This window comes from Cibotium barometz, chromosome 1, assembly GCF_041138505.1.
Source record: "Cibotium barometz isolate CiBa-2024 chromosome 1, ASM4113850v1, whole genome shotgun sequence".
Taxonomy (NCBI): domain Eukaryota; kingdom Viridiplantae; phylum Streptophyta; class Polypodiopsida; order Cyatheales; family Cibotiaceae; genus Cibotium; species Cibotium barometz.
The window spans coordinates 46,825,721-46,850,551 of NC_141046.1; the positions used below are offsets into that span (position 1 = coordinate 46,825,721).

General features: G+C 50.4%; 1 protein-coding gene across 4 annotated transcripts in view; it reads right to left on the reverse strand.

The window, feature by feature from the left end:
• Positions 1-24,831, reverse strand: part of LOC147642081 (transmembrane and coiled-coil domain-containing protein STS1-like) — a 77,309-nt gene that overhangs the window by 7,856 nt on the left and 44,622 nt on the right. For all 4 annotated transcript variants that reach the window (XM_086802701.1, XM_086802685.1, XM_086802709.1 and 1 more), the window contains exons 11-12: positions 7,378-7,437; positions 7,208-7,290 (exon numbers count right to left, since the gene is read on the reverse strand). In XM_086802701.1, the coding sequence (XP_086658827.1) occupies positions 7,208-7,290; positions 7,378-7,437 (143 nt within the window). The remainder of the gene's footprint in view (positions 1-7,207; positions 7,291-7,377; positions 7,438-24,831) is intronic.

Here is a 24,831-nt window from a genome sequence, read left to right on the forward strand (position 1 = left end):
CCGCACTGCTGTGCAAGGAGGAATCCATCTAAAACCCGGGTCTGCGCTCCATGCCGGAGCGGGAGCGCTACTGATCCAAAAGGCCACTGTCTTGCGCCAATTGATTGCGCCAATTGATCAATGCTCCCGAAGCTGCACCAAAAACCTGTAGTTAGCGACTGCTCTGCCCTCTGAAGATTGGCCTCCTGGCCATGCAAAAATAGTCCCGTGTCATCAGCAAACTCAGAATCGAGCAGGTCCTTACCCCGGACTCGGAGCTGGAGTCCTCTCAAACCAACCTCCTCTGCTGTCAGATACATGCTCATAGCCTCAGCAAAGAAGAGAAAAAGAAACGGGGCGAGAGGGCACCCCTGACGGATTGATCTGGTCAACTCAAAACTCGGCCCCCGTCCTCCTGCCATCAGCACCTGGCAACGAGTTGTGGAATATAGAGCCGCCACTCCTCGAATCCAGACTGGCTCAAAACCCAGGCGAAGCATAGTGCCCTCTAAGAAACCCCAATCGACTCTATCGTATGCCTTCTCAAAATCGAGAAGCATCACGACCAGGTCCTCACCGAGAAATCTAGCTCGGGCCGTCACCTCCCAGAAGGTGAAAATGTTGTCAAGGATACTGCGCTCCTTGACGAATCCTGTCTGGGTAGCATGAATCAGCTCCCCAAGGAAGGGCTGGATCCTCAAACTCAAGGCCTTTGCCACGACCTTGTAGACAGTATTGAGGATCGTAATAGGTCTCCAATGCCGAATATCATCTGACACTCCCTCCCCCTTGGGGATAAGAAAGATCAAGCCCTCTGAAAAGTTATGTGGCATCACCCTAGTGTCCAAAACATACTGAAAGCCCCTGCGGAGGCCTGGCCCCAAAAGGTCCCAATACCGCATAAAAAAGGCAGGCGTCAATCCATCCTCCCCAGGGCAACTATGGCGCGGAAGGACCCTCAAAGCCTCAACAAGCTCATCCTTTGAAAGAGGCTCACCCAAAACTGTGCGCATACGATCTGTGACCCTCCTCTGCACATGGGCCCACACAGTCTGTCTGCAAGCATCACGTGCCTCTGTGGCTGGCTCCGCTGAAAGCAGGTCTCTATAGAACTCAGTGGCAATGGCTCTAATCTCCCCGGGCTCAGTGGCTAACTGGCGCATGGTCTGAAAAAGAGGTGCCAGCGAGAATGCCAACGGAGCCCCCACGCTCCCCAAACCTGTCGCCCACAGATCAATCCGTGATAGATTAGTCCCTCCCTGCCGGCGATCCGACCGAGAAAAACTAAGACTGTCCTGAGAGCGGGAGAAAGCCTCATGCTGCCATGCATCAGTGATCCGCAGTGTCATGCAAAATCGCTCCCAAGCTGCAAGCTCCGTGCCGTGCACTGTAACATGACTGCCTCCCACCCTATCGGCCGGGTCCTCAAGCATGTTGAAGTCTCCCTCGACACACCAATGTGCGGCCTCGGGCAATGCATCTGTAACAAGGGTCCAGAAATCTGCTCTGGCACTAGCATGGTTGGGCGCATAGACATTGAGCACGCCAAAGAGCTCATCGTGCATCCTCAGAATAGCAAGCAACCACGATAACGTACATAGTGTGCGCCGCCAAGGCCCTGTACATTCCATGAGATGATCCTCATGGATGACCTGCTGAGATGGAAGCTGTCTCAGCCATACAGCAGGCCTTCGCAAGCGGGTTGGATGGAGAATAGTCCCCATCCGAGCGGCTACGAATCTGCCCACCCGGTGTGCTGCAAGAATCTCGGATCAGGCGCCAGTGGCTGTGTCCCATGGCGATTGCCTCCCGCTCAGAGAGAGCAACCTCGTGTATGCATACATAACCAGGGTCGCGTGCTAGGGCTGCCACTATGCGAACCACCAAATGTCGAATCCCGGAGGCATCCGCACTCCCGGTATCAAAGAAATGAGCCAGCTCCCAGAGTCGGCCTATCACGTCTGTCATCTCCAGATCGCTCACATGATGAGAAAACTCAACTGCCTGAGTCTTCAAAATGCTAAGAGCGAGATCCAGAGTCCACTCCCGGTTGCTAGTGCCACATAGAGGGAAGGAGAAGGCCACCGCTGAATCAAGTGCCTCTCCTCTCCTCGGGCCGAAGGTATCACCACATGAACTCTGATGGGTGCTGGCTCATGGGGGCCCTCCGCTCCAAAAAGCCGTGTGAAGGAGTAGTCAAAAGCCTCCAAGCGCTGTCTAGTGTCGAGACTACTCAGCCGCCTGCGGATAGAGGATATCCGTGAAGCCCGAATCGGCATGGTAGGTCTCCTCTGCGGTGCTCGAGCAAGGTCGGTGCTCAATGCCCGCCGGACTGCAGGTGAGTGCCAGGGTACTCCCAGGGCCTCCCGGGGAGCTGAGGCGTGCGAAGGGGGAGGAGGGGGGGGGGGGGGAGATGGGGGTGGGGAAGGAGCTGCTGACAAAACGGGAGCGGGAACGGGAGGAGGCGAAGGTGGAAGCGAGGCGGGAGGGAGGGACGAGGGAGGGGGGGGTGGGGGCGAAGGAGGGGGTGCTGGCATCTCCTTGTTGGGTTTTATGCTGTGTATGCACTCAGGGGAGTGCTAGTGATCATCAGTAGGTTACTGGGGCACTTTTTACTTCAGTTAGTGGAGGTTTTTTCCCCCAGTTTAGCTTAGTTGCACTTATAGTGGTTTATAAGTGGTTTGGTCCACCTGGCACAGTTTATGACCGGACCATGTGAACACACTTTAGGTCACATCTTTTATATGTGGCTATTGTACTCCTTTTTATCATTCTCAATATATGAGCAAACGTGTTCCTCTCTCTCTCTCTCACGCTTCCTGTTGGTGTGCCTTCCAAAACCCTAACCCTAACAACTCTTTCCTACACTTTGGTATCAGAGCAAGGTTCGCCTGCCCTATCCGTACAGCTCGCCATCAGCTGCCCGTACAGGCCCTCGCCATCAGCTCTGCAGCCACTCATCTGTGGTATAGTCCTGCACAGATAGCCGTACAGTCCACGTACAGTTCTGCACAAACAACCGTACAGTCCATACAGGCCTGCTGTCTCTCCATACAGGCGCCAGCTGTTCCGTACAGCAGACAACAGACGACCAGCACCTGCCGCGTATACCTGCAGCAATACAGTCGCCGCTTCTCCTCCGTACACTGCTCCGGACAGCTGTTCCGTACAGCCTACAGCCGACCAGTACCTGCAAAATCACATGGGTAAAATTTAAATCTTTACATGTTTTCAAATTTGGGCGTTTTTTCTGTGAAAGCTTTTCTGGCAGATACACGGAGGTTTTCTTGCAAATAAACCTCTCCAGGCTTTTGCAAGGCTTTGGGTGCAGAAATTTTGGGCATTTTTGGGCATTTTGGCACTGTGTGAGCCACTTTTGTTGCTCTACTCAGTCAGTGGTGCACATTCAGAGGATTGAGAGTGCAAGCATATTTGGGTTAGTTGTACTCAGTGGAGTAAAGTTGCTTTCAAGGTTGTTGTTTTTGGGTTTTTTCATACACAGGTACAACATTGTGCACTGGCATAATGGCAAATCAACAGCAGAGTGATGTGTTCACGTACTTGTCTAAGGAAGACAAGCTGGATGGCATGAATTACTCCTTGTGGAGTTTCATGCTGAGAAATGTGCTCGTGGCAAAAGGTCTTTGGAATTTTGTTAGTGGCGATGAACCACGTCCAGGTCCATTGGCTCCAGAGACTCCTCCTCAAGGGGGTGCTCGTGGAAGAGGACAACAGGCACAGGCACCGGTTCAACCACAGCCTGTTCAAAGAACAAATGCCCAGAAGACATGGGATGCCAAAGATACACAAGCCTTATCACTTATTGCATTGTCAGTACAGAGGTCTATTATACCTCATATTCGTTCAGCTGGCTCTTCACGGAATGCATGGGTGACTTTGGAGCAGATGTATGCTGCTCGTAATGAGGCACGGATCTCATTTTGAAAAGAGAGCTGGAAAACCAGAAGATGCATGAAGGAGATGATATGTCTAGCCATTTGAACAAGCTGCAGGATTTGAGAGAGCAACTCATCAATGTGGATGAGATTATTCCTGAGACACAGCTTGTATCCACCATCTTTAACTCTTTGCCAAGATCCTACTTGGCTTTTCATACCTCTTTGAACCTTAGCATGAGGAATGCTATTGAGCCCCTAAAGTATCAGGAACTTGTTGCTCTCTTGTTCGAGGAAGAGCAAATCAGGAAGAACATGAACATGAACACAAGTGCTAAACAAGCATTTGTGACAGGTCAAAAAGGGAAAGGCAAGTTTCAGCCAAAGAGTTCAAATCAGAATTCAGGTGATGGTGGTTTATCTCAGGATACCAAGAAAGGTGATGGACAGCCCAAGAAGAAGGGCAAATGCCATTACTGTAAGAAGCCAGGTCACTACATCACAGAGTGTAGGAAGAGGATTGCCAAAGAGAAGGAGGAGGAGTCTGGGATGTCTATGAACGATGCCTCTAAAGCTCCTCCGGAGACTGCTTCCTTTGTTGTAGACAGGGATTACTGTTTCTACACATGCAGTTATGATGCCTCTTGGTCTTCACAGGCACTCGGTGTGACTGAGCATACATGTACTTGGTATTTTGATAGTGGTGCTTCAAAGCATATTACATCTCGCAGGGATTTGTTTTGTAATGTATGCCTTGCCCCCGTTGGCAAGTCCGTTCAATGTGCCAATAATGCTTCATATCCAGTTCGTGGCATTGGGGAGATTCAGCTCACAACCATTGATGGCTCTATTCTTCGCCTTACAGATGCCTTATATGTACCAAGGATAAAGAAGAATATGTTGTCCATTTCTTCTTTAGCACAGTGTGGTATGCAAGTCAACTTTGATGATGACAAATGCATGGTCAGAGACAAAGCTAATGACGGCAGATGGTGGAGTGTGCCTGGAGGCGTTCCACCTCTGCGGCGGCGAGGCTCGCTTCCTCTTCTGGCGAAAGAGAAAGCCTGATGGGGGTATCCTCAGGGGCGGGCGAGGGGGCTGCAGAAGAGTCCCTCTGAGGTGGGGCGGGAGGAACCTCCATCAGTGTCTGAAGCTTAGTCGAAGGCGAAGCGAAAACGGAGTGTCCTGCAAGAACCGGGAGGGGCGGAGGAGGAAAGGCGGAAGACAGAGGGGAGGCGGAAGACAGAGGGGAAGGGGCTGAAAACAAAGGGGGGCGGAAGACAGAGGCGGCGAAAGGCAGGGGGGGCGGAGGAAACGCGAAAAGGGGGGGGGGAGAGAGGGCGGAGGAAGGCGGAGGGGGCGGGTCGCGGAGGAAGGGGAGAGAGCAGGGGGGCGCGAAGGAGGCGGGGCAGGCGGGCAAGGGGCGGCAGGCGCGAAAGAGAAGGGGCGGGGGGCGTGAGAAAACCCGGACGAGTGAGAGCCCCAGGAGGTACATCACAGGAGATTTCCAGTACCATTGGGGTGAAACAGGGCTGCCCTCTATCACCCACTCTTTTCGGCCTCTACATTGAGGAGATCTCAAGCTTCATTGATGGATTAGGCGGGGCTGGTCCCACACTGGCAAGCATATTGATCCCCATACTACTTTATGCAGATGACATCGTCCTCCTCCCAGACTCAGCAGAAGGGCTTCAGAGATAGTTGGATGCCTTACATGACTTTTGCACTCAGCGGGACCTCTCTGTTAACCTTGGTAAAACCAAGGTAATGGTCTTCAATACCTCTCGCCCTGTCACATCCAGATTGAGCTTCACATATAGAGGGGATCCTGTGGAGATTGTCTCATCCTATGTCTACCTTGGTGCCACTTTCAGTGGCCCACACTTTACCATGCTTCCCGCAGCACATGCTAGAGTGATGCGGGGATATGCAACCTTGAGCTTACTTGAGCAGCAGTGCTTCCAGGCACATTTCAAGGAGCCCAAGACGAAGGGTTGGCTTTTTGACACCCTCGTCACACCAGCCTTGATGTATGGAGCAGCTTTCTAGGGGCCGGATTTATCCGATGAGGATTGGCAGCGAGACGAGAGGCCCCAGGTCATGATGTTCTCCCGTATGATCAGCAGCAAACCATCAGTCCCACACCAAATTATCCAGGCAGAGTTTGTTGCAGCCCCGATGGTAGTGGAGGCACTCTTCCAGACAGTCACGTACCTTCATCGCATCAGTCACATGGATCCCCACAGGTACCCGAGGCTTGCCCTGGAGTCCTCCAGACAGCTAGCACTTGAGGGGTACTCTGGAGTATGGTATGCACTAGATTCCACTTGGTTCTCAGTATATGGGCTCTGCATGGAAGTGTGGCCATCCCCAAGGGTCCCAGTGTCATTGTCTTTGGGATTTCCCAACAGCTCAACAGGTTTGGTGGCAGCAGATCCTACACATCTTCCCTATGGACCGGGCCCCTTGTCACATTGTTACATGGGGCATTGTTGCTTGGGCCACTGAGGCCGCGACCATCATGTCATATGAGGAGGATGGGGACTAGCCTTTCAGGTCTCTCACCTTTGTATTTCTGCAATGCCAGTTCCAGCTCTACCTACAAGTCACTAGACTCTAGGTTCTAGCCAAAAATGGGAGATTTGCAACAGTATTGTCGTGTGGCACATCTGGACAGCTCGATGTAGCAAAGCCATCGAAGGCACCCTCACCCCGCCAACGGAGTCCATCCAAAGCATCTGACTCAATATCATTCATACCCTCCGTGGTCAGTGGGGGAAGCTTCAGGGTGGCTCAGACCGCATGCGGAAGCACCGGGAGGCCTTCCTGAGGATCAAGTGTCAAAGTCCCTTTCTCACTCACACTCATGGCCAGCCCACTTGGCACTATAGACCATCTATGTCGTTTCCCCCTCCCCCCATTGCATGAGATAGCCTTCTCCTCCTAGAGCAGCCAGCCGGGGGAGAAGAGCAACCCCCCCCCCCCCTTTTTATGCTTCTTGACTCCCGCTCCCCATGTGGAGATGAGTTTGTACTTAGCCATCATGGCTGTTTTTCTTGGTAACTAATAGAAGGATCTTTTTCCCAGAAAAAAAAATATATCTCCCTTTGTCTCAAGAGGTTTTTTGGGTGCCATGGTTCTTGTATTGGATAAACCCCCATTCCCAAAGCTTGCACATTCATATCTTTTGGGTGTCCACTTATTAAAAATAGGGAAATGTTGACATACCTATCTATATATCTATGATGAAACACCTATCAATGCCATTCACATGTTCTAAAACAAGAAATGGGAGACTAATTATGGGCTATAGTATTGTTGCATATACATACCATTTTCTCCTTTTTTGGCTAGCTTCTCTAGACATTTGAAAATAACTCGGGCTCCCAAAGAAAATCCCATCAAAGTCACTGGCCTGCCACATGCATTCATATTACAAGGTGCTTCTAATATCACAACTCAATACATTTGATGTATGCTTAACATAAAACAAACAAATTACCGATTTCCCTGCAATCCTTTGAGCAGTACATTAGCAAGAAGCTTACCCGCCTTGTCTGATCTGGCAAATCCCATGCAGCAAAAATTCCATGGTTAAGATCTCAAGAAAAGTGTTCTCTCTCTCTCTCTCTCTCTCTCTCTCTCTCTCTCTCTTTGATCACGAGCTTGACCTTGTTTACTCCAACCACATCTACCGCCAACTCCAGGATGTGGAACCTACTGTCCCCCTATCCACCCTCACAACACAACTCACCACCATACTCCACACATCCGCCACAGCTTCTTTCATCTGCACGCGGCAGTCTACCGCCAAGCCACCTTGCGGTTCCATGCCCCAGAACGGTTGGTATGATGACGAATGTCGGGCCACATGCTCCCGTCTTAAGCATGAGGTACAGATTGGGAAAATCACGAAGCGCCAAGCGCAACGGATTTCTCAACGGCTCACCCAATGCAAGAAACGAGAGTTCTAAGCTCGGAAAGAGGAGTTATACCGACTTTTCTTAGGGCCGAACTGCAAAGAGGCATGGAGGAAAATCCGAGAACATCGCCCTCCCACACCTAGCACCTGCCCGGACACATGGCACTCCTATGCATGCTCCCTCTATCATATCCCCCATCAACCACCCCTACCCCCACCACCAGATCCCCGCCCCACCACCTCCACCTTCTTCACAAAGGGCATGGTCCTCAAGGCCATTCGTAGACTATGCAATGGGCGAGCCCAAGATCATGAGGGACTCACTGCCGAGTATATCTCGCATGCCCATGATACCCTAGCGCCCCTACTAGCCTACATGTTCAATACAGCCCTCTGTGAAGGATTTCCACCCTCTTGGTCCACCAACACCATCACCCCCATCCTCAAAGCCGGAGATCCACTTGATCCTAATAACTACAGGACATCATGATTGGCCACACATTGGCCAAACTCTATGGATCAGTGCTAGAAGCGGAGCTCAGTTCATTTGCAAAGAGCCAGGGATGCAGAGCCTCAGGACAGGCTGGCTTTCGGAGGAGCTACTCTACCCTTGACCACATCTTCACCCCCCATGCCATCATCGAGGAGGGTAGAGCACGACACCAGAGGATTTATTGCTGCTTTGTGGATTTCCGCAAAGCTTTTGATATTGTACCCCGAGCCCGCCTCTTACACCGTCTACAGGAGATCGGAGTCCCATCTGACATGGTTTGGAGCATCATCACCCTCTATGAGTCCGTCACCGGATGAGTGAGAGCCCCACGAGCTACATCATAGAAGATTTCCAACACTATTGGGGTGAAACAGGGCTGCCCTCTATCACCCACTCTTTTCGGCCTCTACATTGATGAGATCTCGAGCTTCATTGATGGATTAGGTGGGGCTGGTCCCACACTGGCAGGCATATTGATCCCCATACTAATTTATGCAGATGACATCGTCCTCCTCTCAGACTGAAGAGGAGAAAAGAAGGAAGATTAGGGCATTGAATGTGAGAGAGGTGGGATGGAAGGAAAGAGCCTCGCCGAAAGAGGACGCCATAGCACTATGCAGAAAGCTGGAAATCCCTGATACCCCTTTCGTCGACGTATGGAGGGTGGGCAAAGACACCACCAAGGAATGCGCACTCATCCTCAAGTTTGCGGGGTTAGAGGCGAGGCAAGCATTCCTTACCAAAAGGCGGGCACTAAAAGGAGAAAAGACTTACCTCTCGAAGACGATCTCACACTAGCACAGGTGGCACGTAGGAGGGAATGCATGCCACACATCTTGGATGCACGGAAGGCAGGGAAATGGGCAGTGTACAGAGCTGGGAGGGTGATCATCACCGAGCGACGTGCCCAATGACGGTGCAAGACCTATGAGACCAAGCTAGAGATTGCGGTTTGGAACTGCAATGGCGCCTTGAGGACAGATGCAGGTCTGTTCAAGGAGACATTTAGAGGGAGAGACTTGGTCTTATACACAGAGACTCATCAGTGCCAGGTGAGAGGATACAGATGGGAGTCTGTTCACCGCCCACACCCATGCACAGTAGGGGGTACCCGGGGGCGGGAGGGGTGGCTTTATTATACACGGAGAAGCTTCAAAATGTGATATAGGTGGTCGGACGGGATGAGGCCGCACGGTTTTTGTGGGTGAGGATCCAGACAGAGAGGGCCCGAGACATCTACCTTGCAGTGTGTTACTTTGCACCCTCCAATTCTAAATATGCTACCCATGGAGAGTCCCCGTACCTGCCCCTTTATGGTGACATTATGAAGTTTTCCAGTCTAGGGGACATCCTCCTGGCTAGAGACTTCAATGCCCGCACCGCAGGTGCACAGGTACCCTTCTTTGAGACAGATGATCCCATGTACTAGGAGATTGACACGATGGGTACAGATCTGGAGCGGACATCACAGGATACAGCAGCCCGCACAGACTATGGAGAGTATCTCTTAGCCCTCGGCGGGACTCATAGGCTAGCCATTTATAATGGCCTGGCTAGATGGCCTAGATCCAACTCCTTCACCTCCTACCCCTTCGGACATGGAGCTAGTACAGTGGACTACCTAATGGGATCCCTCTCTTTGATCCCACTCATTTCGGAGTTTACCATCTCTCCTCGCCCCATCGGTGTTGCAGCCGACCATGCATACTTGGCCTTCTCACTCACATGCCGATACACCATGCAACCACCTGCTTTGCGCCATCACCGTCCAAGATACCACTTCACCAGAGAGACCTCTTCCATCTATTCTGATCACGTCTACTGCATCCTCTCCAACCTCGACCCCCACATCCCACTTGATGAGCTTACTACACACCTCTCAGCCACCCTCCATACGTCCGTTGTTGCAGCCGCCTTCCCACACTCCAGAGCCACCCCTACATCACCAGGAGGGACTGTCCCACAGAATAGCTCGTACGACGAAGAATGTCGTGATACCCGAGCCCGTCTACATCGGGAGATGGCACTAGGATCCACCACTCACCAGCAGGCACGAGTGATCTTTCGACGTCTCACACGGAGAAAGAAGAGAGCCTACTTAGCAAGGCTTGAGCAGGAGCTATACTAGCTATTTCTTGGAAGGGACTGTAAGGAGGCCCGGAGGATCTTCCAAGATCATCACCTTCCAACTCCGATTACTTCACCCAGCACCTGGCACACCTATGCCACATCTCTCTACCATGTCCCCGAGCAGCCACCTCTCCCCCATCCAGCCGAACCTCGTCCCCCACACTCTTCCTTCTTTCACCTCAGCATGGTGAGAGATGCTATTGACATGATGCAGACTGGGAGAGCACAAGATCATGATGGACTCCTCACCGAGCATTTCTCCCATGCTAGAGACACGCTAGCCCCTTTACTGGTTCACATGTTTAACAGGGCTTTATGTGAAGGCTTCCCCGTCAGCTGGTCATCGAATACTATTGTACCTATCTTGAAAGCAAGTGACCCCATGGACCCCAACAACTATAGGACTATCATGATTGGTCACACCTTGGCCAAGATTTATGGTTCGATTTTGGAGCATGAGCTTAGTAGATGGTCCGAGGAGCAGAGACTCAGAGCACCGGGAGGCAGGCAGGCTTTAGGAGAGGGCACTCCACACTAGATCATATCTTTACACTACGGGGGATCATTGAGGAGGGGAGAGCTCACGGGCAATGGATATACTGCTGCTTTGTGGATTTCCGCAAAGCTTTTGATACTGTCCCACAGGCCAGATTGATGAGGAGACTGCAGGATATGGGAGTGCCAGCAGAGATGCTATGGGGGATCATTACACTCTATGAGTCAGTTACAGGTAGAGTACACGCTCCAGGAGGTGACTCAGAGATCATACACAGCACTATCGGGGTGAAGCAGGGCTGCCCCTTGTCTCCTACTCTATTTGGTCTATACATTGACGAGATCTCGGATTACATAGACAGACAGGGAGGACCAAGAGCACATTTGGCAAGAGTCCTGATACCGATCCTCTTGTATATGCAGATGATATTGTTCTTATTTCTGATTCACCGAAGGGGCTGCAGAGGCATTTGGATGCATTACATGCCTTTTGCGAGGACCGGGACCTTACTATGAACCTTGGAAAGACTAAGGTCATGATCTTTAACACCTCCTCACAGTGGATAAGTAGATCTGCAGTACAATTTACATACAGTGGAGAGCCTGTGGAGTATGTTACCTCGTATGTATACCCTGGGATCACTTTTGCTAGACCTCGGTTCTCGATGCGGAAGGCGGCCGACGCTAGATTGATGAGGGGATATGCAGCCCTTGGCTCGCTAGAGAGGCAATGCTCACAGATACAGTTTCAGGAGCCGAGGACGAAGCTTTGGCTATTTGATACTCTAGTTACACCTGCACTACTGTATGGTGCCCCCATCTGGGGTCCTAGCTTATATCATAGGAGGAGACAGAGGGAGAGCCGGCCGAGACAAATACAGAGGAGGTATATGATGGGTGGAAGCCGATGGAGAGGCCCCTAGTGGCGATGATCTCACGCATGATTAGGAGTAAACCATCAGTGCCACATGAGGTTGTGCGGGCAGAAATGGGGGCTGCACCGATAGTGACATAGGCTCTATTCCAGACAGTGACATACTGGCATAGGCTATGGGACCTTCCACTTGATAGATACCCCCGGCTAGCCCTCGAGTCCTCGAGACAGTTGACACTTGAGGGAGATACAGAGTGCTGGTATGCACAGGTAAGCACTTGGTTTGGCATGCATGGTATGCAGATGGAGGCACTCCCCCCCTTCCAGTACAGCATAGAGGCCCCGTCATTTTCTCTCAGCCGCACAGAGCGGAACAGGGTTATCAGGAAGGACATTGTCAGACTGGATACTCAGAGGACATGGAGTTCACCTAGTCGTCCACTGGGGACAAAGATGGCCTTCTTCAGAGATCACCTCCTATGCCTGACAGAGGATGGGTTCATCATCCGTCCACGCTACATGGACACACACCTATGCTTTGGGGTGAGATGTGCGATCGGCAAGATCCGCACCTCGTCCCACCAGCTGAGAGTGGAGACTGCCAGATATGGGCCTAGGGCGGCCGCACGAGAGGACAGGATATGCCAGCTCTGTCACACAGAGCCCGAGACAGAGGACCATTACATATGTCGATGCCCCGTGTACTATGAGATTCGGGGGAGGTTCCACTGCCTCTTCCGAGCTAGGTTCGGACCACTTTCCAGGATCATGGACTTCCCGGATCAGAGATGCCTGGGACTTTTTCTTCTGGAGCTCCGTAGACACAAGGAGTCCTTAGTGAGATCCAGATCAGCTGTACTTGCTCGAGGACCAGCACAGAGAGCTCTCACTGACTTCTTCCATACCAGCACTCCGAGGGCCGATCCACCCATCATACCCAGACCACAGGCTAGTGTAGGAGCTCATCCGAGAGGTGTGTGACTCGACAGAGCCACTGAGTTACGCAGAGCTCGACGCCCCAGACCCCATGGCCCTCGCCCACGGCCACGCCACCACACGAAGATCCAGGCCATCATCTCCCATCATCGCAGGACCTTCTCGTGCCAGCTCAGTTTTACCACCTTGAACACCATGTCACAGCAGCCCATGAGGGATGTATTAGGGTGATATGAGAGCTCTCTGCTCATGTACCTAGATCAGATTTTAAAGTTCTAGATTTTTGTTATCTTTCTTTATTACTATTTTGTACTCGGGATTATGTACCTCATGTATATGATGTAACCTTTTGGTCTCATAGGTCATTTTGGCCTTTTGAAGACGTTAATACAACTCTCTCTCTCTCTCTCTCTCTCTCAGGTCATATGTCTACTTGGGAGTTACTTTCATAGGACCACGTTTCTCCCTGAAGGAGGCAGCAGCAGCTAGATTAGCTCGAGGGCATGTAGCCTTGGGGGCACTTGAGAGGCAGTGTGCACACATTCAGTTTCAAGAGCCATGCACCAAATTGTGGCTATTTGATACACTTGTCACACTGACCCTCCTATACGGAGCTCCAATTTGGGGGGCCAGCATACATCATAGATCTCAAAGAGGGACAGATGAGGGATGGAAGCAAATGGAGAGACCACTGATTATGATGATTGCCCGCATGATTCAAAGTAAATCATCGGTACCACATGAGATTGTTCGGGCTGAGCTGGGTGCCACACCAATAGTGACCGAGGCCCTATTCCAGGCAGTTACCTTTTTATAGCGGCTATGGGAGCTCCCTCAGCAGAGGTCCTCCCGATTGGCATTGACCTCATCCATACAGTTGGCAGAGGATGGAGATACTCATTGCTGGTATGCTCAGATGAGATCATGGTTTGACCTACATGGTTTGCCGATAGAGGCACTACCACCCTTTCAGCATAGCCTAGATTGTCCATTTTTGGATCTCACCCGCTCAGAGCAGAACCGCGTGATTAGGATGGATATCGTCAGAGTGGACACAGAGAGGACATGGACTAGTCCCCTTGAGCCCTTAGGCACGAAAATGGCTCATTACAAGAGCCATTTTCTACACCTCTCACCAAATGATTTTATCACCCGCTCGGCGTACATGGATGTACACCTATCACATGGGATACGTTGTGCCATTGAACACATCCAGACCTCATCACACCAGCTCTGCAGATTGAGACAGGGCGATATGTGCATCAGATCTCGGATGACTGCATTTGTTAGCTATGCTACTAGAAGGCAGAGACAGAGGAGCACTACATTTGCCGATGTACAGTATATTATGAGACCCAAGGGAGATATCACTGCCTCTTCCGAGAGGGTTTTGGACCGTTACGCAAGATCATGGAGTTTGAGGATCAGAGATGCCTGGGATTGTTCCTACTTGAGCTTAGGAGACACAAAGAGACCCTCTTGGCAGACAGGAGACCGAGCCATGATGTACCTAGACAGAGGATCCTGACAGATTTCTTCGGCACCAGCACCGGCACCGGCACCCCCACCCCAACCCACACACCTCCTGATACCTCCTCCATCGGGCCATCAAGGCACCAACCACGCTCCCAAGGAGTCACCACTGATACAGCAATCGTCTTACATCGTGTTTGTCAACCACGCCCACCAGGATCTTGACCACGGCATCCTCACCATCACCAGATCATCAGAGCCATTATTGCTCGGCATCGGAGGCACCTACCTCACTTCTACGACCTCTTCATTCTAGATAGCCCCATGGCGGAGATATTTGATCTAAGGAGAGGGCAGCACTTCAACTGATCAGCATACATGGATCTACTTGATATACATTTCCCAGTATTTTCTACTCAGTATCATCTAGGAGTCTTTACTTACAATTCTTATAACTGTAAGACAGTCAGTTTATTGTACTTTTCAATTTCATTTGGTTGTTCTCTTTGATAAGACACCAACTTCAGATGTACTCTCAGTTTTGGTCTCATAGGCCATTATGGCCTCTTAGAGACGTTAATATATCATTTCATTTCTCATAGGGCATTATGGCCTCTTACTTACAATTCTTGTAACTGTCAGACAATCAGTTTATTGTACTTTTCAGTTTCATTTAGTTGTTCTCTTTGATGAGACACCAACTTCACTCTCAGTTTTGGTCTCATAGGCCATTATGGCCTCTTTAGTGACGTTAATATATCATTTCATTTCTCATGATGACGTATCGTTCTCGTTCCCGTTCCGAGTCCAAACGTCCCCATTCCCCGTTCCGAAATCGGGCCTCGTTCCTGCTCCCGGTCCACATTCCATGTGACTATGTCCGCAACAAACCATCAGTCCCACACCAGATTATCCAGTGGATGCACTCTTCCAGACAGTCACATACCTCCATCGCATCAGGCAGATGGATCCCCACAGGTACCCGAGGCTTGCCTTGGAGTCCTCGAGACAGCTAGCACTCAAGGACCATTCTGGAGTATGGTATGCCTTAGTTTCCACTTGGTTCTCAATATATGGGCTCCACATGGACTGCAGTATGCCTACCACCCCTTCAGTACAGTCTAGACTCCTCTCAATGGAGACAAGTAGAGCTGAGCGCGTTTTCAGATCCGGGAGCTCATACAAAGACCTAGAGAGGAAAGGATCTGCCGATTATGCCACACAGAGGTTGAGACAAAGGAACATTACATATGCCACTACCCAGTATACTATGAGATCCGCGGGAGGTTTCTCTATCTGTTTCTTCAGGGATTTGGTCCACTCTCCAGGATTATTGACTTCCCAAACCAGCGTTGCCTAGGCCTCTTCCATAGACACAGGGACACTTTCTTAGAGAGGTTCGGCCTCAACCACCTCGACCACTCCCTCGCCAGTTGACCATCACCAATTTCTTCCAGGACTAAGAGGCGGAGGACACCCATACAGTGAATCTTGTGGACCTACCTCAAGCTGCTCCAGACCCACCTCCGAGAGGAGTTACCACGGACCGGGCCTCCGTATTGCAGCGTGCCCGATGCCCCCGGGCCCCCATACGACGGCCACGATCCCCTCATCAGCTCCAGATCCAAGACATGTGCCACCGCCATCAAGCTACCTTTCCACCATAGTTGTCAGGTACGATAGCGTACAGGAAAATACGGTCCGATATAAATTTTTTTCTTATCGTACGATAAAATACGGTGTTTTAAAAAAATACTTATAAACTTCGGTATTTTCAAGTCCAGATATGGAGTTTTTTTTTTTTTTCAGAAAGAAACTTCTATTAAGTATGAGAAAAACATACAACAATCACAGCTATAAGCCGGAAGAGAATAGAATCACCCCAATATGAAGGGTGATTTCAACCACTGAGGAGCATCATGATGCCATGTAAGACCTGTGGTACTAGAGGAAAAGAAGATGCCATGGTCCCATTCCCGCATAAATATCACACGCTTCGCCTGCGCAGAACGAGAGGGCCCCTGAATGCGAGCCCAAGTAGCCATAAGAGTGTGGATGATATCACCCAATATAGTACTAATGCATTGAGACCCAAAAATCTGGACACTCTCAATAGCCTCCGTGCATCTAGCTCTCCAGATCTGCCATGCTGTAATACTGGCAATAATCTCCCAACTGGTGTCAATCCTCTATCTAGGGGGTGTATAATCAAAGTGAGGAACATCCTGCAATAAACCATGCTGGGCAATACCTCTACGAATGAAAAAAACAGAATCTGTACCACTGCCCTCATAAAGAAGTTCCGGACCGGACTGGGAGAGCCAAGCAACTGCCCCCCAAGTCACATGCATGGCTCGGCCACTCAATTTGCCCATAAGTTGGGCTACAGGACCCCAAATCTGCTGTGCAATGCTGGACCCCCATAGACAATGTTGTACGGACTCAGAATGTGCCGCACATCTAGGACAGGAAGGTGCTACACCGAAAACTGATCTCCACTGATTGGTGGGGAGACCACCATGTAAGAATAACCAAAAGAAATGAGAGATCTGGCTCCTTCTGTATGAGTGCCAAAGTCTATGCCAATATCTGCGCTGTATCACTGGAGAAATATCATAGCTCTCCCAATGAGGCTTGAGAGTAGGGATCCTATGCATCTGTCGAGTGAGGAGAAGCATGGCATTCCGAACAGTGAAACTGAAAAAAGGAAGGCTTTTCAAAGGATCGAAGGCATCAATCCACTCCCACTCTCCTGGATCCCACTGAAGATATCTGATAGGACTGCCACCATATAGCCACAAACACCAAGAGCCATAAGTCACTATCTGAGGAGAAGGGTCAATGAACCAGTGCTTCCCCGAGCGACCAACAATCCTCACTGGACTAAGCCTAGTGTTTGGTATGATCTCCTCCATACTACATCTCCTCAATCTCCCACCAGGCATGATAGAATACATGAGGAAATCTGTATCCTCCTGGCCTGGCAAAGCAATGACCTGCAGAGGTATGCCTATCCTCGAAAAAACTCCCAGCCAACTCGGATGATAGTCTCCGTGAAAGGTCCCAAAAAGCCACTCATGTGGAATAGCTACATCAATCTGATCAATACGAATGCGAGAGCCCCTAAGATGCTGAGTGGATGCAACTCTCCGATCCAAGGCTCAGTGCCTGGTAGGAAACCTCTGACCACAAGTTTACAAAGCAACGCCCTGCATTGAACATCCGGATCGATAATATTCAAGCCCCCCTCTCTTTTGGGCTAAATAACTGTGAGCCAAGCTACCCTGGCACGAGTGTTTGAGGTGCCATCCAAGCCCGACCAGAGAAAATTGCGGATCAATCTCCGCAATTGGCCAATGCACGCACGAGAGAAGCACCAACAAGAGGCAATAAACCAAGCTGAGGCAAGCAAAACCTGATTAGCCACCAAAGCTCTGGAGGCTAAATCTAATCTCCTGGAGCTCCAATGGAGGAGCTTCTTCCGGATACTCATAAGTACCGGAGCAATACTGTGTAGGAGAAATATCAATCCCAACTTGGCATCCCAAATATCTAGCAGTACATCCTCTGCTGATCCGAGTAAAACCAAGCTCTGCATCCCAATCAACTCTCGGTGAATCACTAACCCAAAAACCAACAGATTTGTGCCAATTAATGAGTGCCCCTGGTGCCAAACAGAACTCCTCTAGTGCTACCCGGAAGGAACATAAGCATATATGTGAAGCCTCCGAAACAGGGCTGTGTCATCAGCTAACTCACAGTCAACCAACTCCTCATGACTACGAAGAGGCAACCTCAATCCTGAAATACCAGCAGTGGAGCGGAGAAAGATGCTCATGGCCTCTGCAACTATGATATATAATAAAGGGGCTAATGGGCAGCCCTGTCGTACTGAGCGAAAAATCTGAAACCGCTCTCCTCTATCACCGCAAGCAAGAACTCTACTGTGGGCATCACGATACATGCATGAAACTCCCTTGATCCATCTCTGAGAGAAGCCCATATGAAACTCCCTTGATCCATCTCTGAGAGAAGCCCATATGACTAAGAGTACCCTCAAGAAAGTCCCAATCCACTCTATCATAGGCCTTCTCAAAATCCAAGAGTAGAATGGCTAAGGGCTGATTGCTCGCTTTAGCCCATTCAACGGCCTCCCAAAACGAGAAAATGTTATCAAAGATGCTCCTGCCGTGTAAGAATCCATTCTGGGTATCATGAATAACATCCGGCAAAATTGGCTGCAATCTGATGCTCACTGCCTTAGCAAGAATCTTATAGGCAGTCCCAAGTAAGGTGATAGGTCTCCACTGGCCAATCAATGTCTTATCCCCGCTCTTAGGAATAAGATAAATAAGCCCCCAGTGAGAGAAGAAGGCATAGAACCTGTGTCCCACATCTCCTGCAAAGCCGATGTTATCTCAGCCCCAATCTCATCCCAAAAAGTAGTGAAAAAAACAGGGGAGAGGCCATCCTCCCCTGGTGGACACTTACCATGAGGTAAGGCATGAAGAGCATGACTGAACTCCTGCATAGAAAAAGGGGCATCCAGAGCGGCACACATCTCCTCGGTGATCAAATGTGGCAATGCATTCCAAACCTTCCTCTGTGCCCGGTGTCTCAGATCAGAATGCGGCTCAGCACTAAGAAGCTGGCAATAGAAATCGGTGGCAATCTGTCTAACAATGAGAGGATCTGAGTGAAGAGTGCCATGTGAATCCTACAACTGCCTGACACTATCTCTGGCATGAGATGGGCCGTGAGAAGCAAAGAAATGTTTGTTACATCTGCCACCCATCTGTGTCCAAAAGGATTCTTGGGCATGGAAACAATACTCTGCGCGCTGCTCAAGAGAGTGATGAAGTTCTGCTTTAAAAGTACATAAAGAATATGCAACCCATTGAGCATGAGGATGTTTCTCGTGCTCTTTCTGCAAGGCAGCCAATCTACGTCTAATAGCCCTTTCTAAGTCCAAGGCCTCTTGCCTCTTAGATAGGGCACGTGTGATAAAAGTCACTAATATCACAGAGAGCAGAGGCCAGGCTTTGAGAGGCCTGTAAGAAGTCATGAGATCTCCAAATATCAAGCATACGACGCGATAGTTCTACATCCAAAAACAAATGATCAGGGATGCGTACATGGGGTGCTGATCCATGGCAATTCGGATCTCTAATACATAAAACCACTAGGCAATGATCCAATTTGGAGGTGCCTATAGCAATCAAAGTATGTCCACCTCTGTCAAGCACCCAATCATCCACATAAAATCTGTCTAACTGTGCATAGATACATCCTACATCTCTTCTCCTGTTAGACTATGAATAAAGAAGAGTGGATGGACTCCTCAAAATGCCATCCTCATGCCAACAATCTCTACCATGAATGGAGAGTATAAACCTCTCCCAAGACGCTCTTTCAAGAGGATGCACCAAGCCCTCATGTCCACCTCTTTTATCCGTTGGCATCTCAACCATGTTAAAATCCCCACCAGTAATCCAATGGTCGGCAAGAGGCATCAATGTAGTGAGAGATTTCCAAAAGGCAATCCTCTCACCTCTATGGTTAGGAGCATAGAGGTTGAGAATACCAATGCGCGTAGTACCCTGCATAAGAAGGATCCACTGCGCTCTCGCACGCAAAATGACACCATGTCCAATGATGCAAAGCAAGATCAAAGCTAAAACAGAGATACAAACACCACCCTTGGTACCAATAGCCGGTGACCAAAAGGTGTGTCCCGAGAGAAGCTTGCCTAATCTCCCACACTGACTAGCATCCAGTTTATGCTCTTGCAAGAGCAATATATCCATAGGTCCACCTGTGACTGCACAATGACTGGGTTTTTACAATTTGTTTCCGTCGACGCGGAAAAAAACCCCCATGACCCTTAATGTTCCAAGAGACAATCCTCATAAAGACTCAGAGTAGGAACGACCGGATCTCGTGGTCAACGAAGGACCCCCTTTAGAGGCGGAAGTACGTCTCGCATAGGTAAGGGAGGGGAAATCTGACGATGTAAACTTTACCTCTCTCTCCCACTCCGGGGAAAAGCGAGGGCTAGTCCTCAGAACTGGAGAGGTACCATGACAATGCGAATGTGCCCCCCTTCCTCTGCTCCCGTTTTCCCATCAGCTATTTTATCTGGATTCAAGTCGGCCGCCCACTTTTCTTGATTGTTCTTATGGCTTTTTCTGCCGCAACCAATCTCTCATCACCCCCTCTGGCCGGGAGAATCATCAATTTTTCACAAGATGAGCTCACCTCTCTTCAGCACGACATTGACCTTGAGGTCCAGACTACCCTTGTTGCGAGAGTTTATGGTTCCCACCCTTCTCGTTCACAGGCTCGTGAATGGCTTCTAGCAGCTCTCCCTTCGGAGCTGATTGTGCACTTTCAAGATACTCATTTACCTGGTTGAGGCTTCTTCCAGGTGGACTTTCATTCTTTAGAAGCTACTTCTCAGGCTTTGGCTAGCAGCCCCTTTCCTCTTGGTCCTAGGAAGATTTTCTTCTTTCAGTACCAGGTGGGCTTTGATCCAGTGGTGGAGGATCAGCGCCTTACCCCGGTCTCACTACGGTTCCTTGCTCTTCCTCGGTCCTATTGGAAGCTTTTAGCTTCCATAGGGGCATCCTTTGGCCAGGTTCTAGAGGTACCAATCCTCCCGAGCTCTCCCGCCTCAGCTTCCGCGGGTACCCCGGGTCCTTGTGCTTGTTCCTGATCCATCGATTATTGATGATCATGTTATGCTTCAGAGACCTGACGGATCTCATTTCCGCCAGAGGATGGAGATTGCAGGCAGACCTGACCAATGTCGGATTTGTCGTCGACAGGGTCACATTGCTAGAGATTGTGTCACCAGCGTGGACATTTCCCAGTCTGAAAGGGGTCGGGTGGACTCCAGGATGTTTAAATATTTGGAAAGTACAAGCTTTGGGAATGGGGGATTATCCTAGAATACAAAGGACCACACTCCTAAAATTTAGGAGAGTTTCTGTTCGCGTCATTACATCTGGAATTGAGCAAATACCAAGAGTTGGCAAAGTGCCTATGACAGAATGTCTACCAGTTGGGATATTTTTAGAGGTAAAGATTATGGAAGGACCCATCTCTTAGATTGGGACATGTGGCAAGAAAGTGGACCAAAGTGAGACAAGTGGCCTGACACTTGTTAGAAAAAGGATCAAAGTGAGACAAGTGGCCTCACACTTGTCACTTCAGCTATTGTGTGGCTCTCCACTTGTCATTGTAGCCTTCTCTTGCCATTTTAGCTCATGGGAGGCCCAAATCTATAAATTGGAGCCCCCTCTCTTCATTAATGGAGGCTCTCTTGCTGCACACTAGCCTCTACCACCGTTGAAGGCTTCCCTAATGATGGCTACTCTCTTTCTCTCTCACTTGAAGGCTGCCCATGAAGAATACCGACTGTTGGGGACTGTTTTGGAGGCTTCCATCGCGAAGAAATACTGAAGGCAAGGGTATTCAATCATTTATTATGATTTCTAGCCATTGTATGTGTTGTACCAGCATTTGTACTTGCTGTACCTGCTGTACCAGCCACCGTACCGGCTGTACCAGCCACTGTACTTGCTGTACCAGCTTCTGTACTTGCTGTACCTGCTGTACCAGCCACCGTACCGGCTGTACCAGCCACTGTACTTGCTGTACCAGCTTCTGTACTTGCTGTACCTGCTGTACCAGCCACCGTACTGGTTGTACCAGCCATTGTACCTGCTGTACCGGCTGAATGGAGAGTTGTACTTGTTGTACTAGCTCTATTGCATGAAGACCCGTGGTTTTTGGGGAAGAATCAGTACCCACACAGAGGTATATGGATTATATTGTTGGCTCGGCATTTCTACAGCCTATGTTCCGGCTTGGTTGCCTCGTGTTGGGCTGTGTTATGGCATTTGTATATGGATAATCCGGCATCTCCCGTGGGGAGAGTAAGGCCCTCAAAGCTTGTACATGATATTATTCTCCTTGGGTAATAAAATACTCCAAGGGGGGGGTCGGCCCATTCCGGCCTCTATGCAGTGTCACTCGTGCAAGCTCCATTTGCAGCATTTGTGGATGTTTTGTCCAGCTTTATGTTTTATGCAAAGTGATGATGGATATGTGTTAAGGCTGTGGCCATATTTAAATGTTTTAATATGCATTGATGGTATCAACAAGTGTGTCAAAGGCCCTAGTCCCCCGGGCACCCGCCGCCGCGAGTTTCAGATTGTCCTAGATCGAGGGGCCATGCTAGGAGGCGGCGTGGTCCTGCCCATCAGAGGCCTTCTGCAGATGCCGAGACTCCAGCTGCTCCTTCGCCACAGCAGACCACACAGCGTTGGGTTGTGGTTAGGGATGGCAGGCACCCTCGGACCCCCGTACCTGCCCCTTCACCCACACTCCCTGTGGAGCACCCTAACCCCTATGCAGCTCTTGCCTCACAGGATGTTGATCCTTTTTTGGAGGATGAGGCCTTGCAGGCACATGATGTGGATCCCTCACAGGAGGATGCTGCATTACAGTTACAGGATGATTGCACCCTTGAGGATGAGCAGCTGGGGAAGCAAGGGCAAAGGGGCAGGCGGGGGCAGCAGAGGGGCAGGCGGGGACTGAAGAAGGCAGGGGGCGGGCAGCAAAGGGGGAGGCAGGGCAGCAAAAGGGGGGCTGGTGGGGGCAGCAAAAGGGAGCAAGCGGGGGGCAGCAGAGGGGCTGACGGGGGCTGACGGGGGCAGCAGAGGGGCTGACAGGGGCAGCTGAAGGGCAGGCGGGGCAACAAAAGGGGGGCTAGTAGGGGCAGCAAAAGGGGCAGGCTAAGGCAGGCGGTGGGCAGCAGAGGGGCTAGCGGGGGTCGCTGAAGGGCAGGCGGGGACTGAAAGGCTAGCGAAGGGCAGAAGTTGGGCAGACGAAGGGGGGTGCGAAGGCAGCAGATGGGCGGGCAAAGGCAGCAGAGGCACGTGGGAGCAGCAAAGAAACAGGCGGAGGCAACTGAGGGCAGGCGGAGGCAGCAGCGCAGGTTCACGTCACTTCAGCAGCGCAGCTCACAGTATTCCATCCTCAGGTCTATGGAGTATTTTAGAAAGGAGGGAAGCATCATAGTACAAAGGAAGCTCAAACAGCCATAGATAAGCAAAAAAAAAGACCATTACCTCCCAAAAACAAAAAAAAAAAACAAAAAAATGGGAAAAAAAGAAATATTTTTGAAAAATAAAATTTCGAGGAAAAAAAAATATTTTTTTCTGAAAAAATCATACGAATCCGTACGAGTACGTACGGTATCGTACCGTACGGTATTCCGTACGATAAGGTGGCATACGCCGTACGGAAACAACCCTGCTTTCCACGTGATGTAGCTAAGGGAGATCTCTCGGGCATACTTATTAGCCCCATGCTTGATATTTTGGAGAGCGATATACCATCTATTGGGGGCTGATGCTCCTCTCATGTTCCATGTACTTGGTATTCCTTGATGAGTTTCCATGGACAGTTTTGTATCACCCCAGTGAGATAGCTATGTTTTGTTTCTATTTTATTTTCCATTCCATGATGAGATAGGCCCATTGGGTCTTTAGTAGACGCTTAATATATCTTTCTTTCTTTCTTTCTCTCCTCTTTGTTCGAGATCATGACTCGCTCCAGGACCTCTCAAAACAAAGAAATACTCTATCACCTTGTCCCTCACCTAGGTCCAAAAGAATGTGCGGCATTGTAGTGGTACTCCACTCTCTGCACCTCTATGCATCCTAGAGCCGCGAGCGGTATGAGCAGTCTCCATCTACCCACCCACCCATGTGTTGTCGGGCGTCTTCTCCTGGATGTGCTTGAGTGAGGCTAAGCTGTGGTGCAAGTTCCTCTCCTGCTCGTGAAAGGCCTCAAGGCGATCCTGGGAGGTCACCTGAAGAAAAGTGTCTCCTGAAGAGCGTTACCCAAAACAGAAGATGCTGCTCTAAGGCGGAAAGAGGACTTCCAAATCTCCTGGACACAGTTGCATACCTTGGAATCTCCTACAAGGAATCAGAGATCATGGCAGACTATTGGCAATCCTGCCGCCACATGCAACCAAGGTGACGCACAACTTGGACATGGTCGGAAAAGTGATGCCAGAGAGAATGGCCACTGGGCCACCAAGTACTGCCAGGAATTAAGAGCCACAAGTGATCAGGGGCTGCAGTCAAGGTCCGTTGTGAAGGAGCCGGAGCCGAGGGAGCAAGAAGGGAAGGGCGGAAGGGGGCACCTGAGGAGAGGGAGTCAAGGGAAGTGGTTGGTGGTGGGGGTGGGGAAGGGGGGGCACCTAAGGAGAGGGAGTCGAGGAAGAGGCTGGGAGTGAGAGTAGCAGCCTGGGGAACAGCTGCCGATGGTCCTTCCACGTCAGCAGGTTGATCCTGCTCAAGGAGATCCTCTGACAAATTCCCATCCAGGTCTGCAGATAAATGCTAATAACAGTTCGTGTCAGAAATGTCATATCCATAGGGGTGTGGTTCCGACCACATCCACCACGGCAACAGTGAGGGTGCCTACTGGGGTCTGACACTCTTGCCCATCGGCTCCTGTGGGGCTTCACTGGGATCTCCACACGCCAAGGGCAGCTCCTGAGGAGAGGCTGCAGCGCATGGGGAGAGGGATAAGGCTGTCGGGGGGGGGGGGG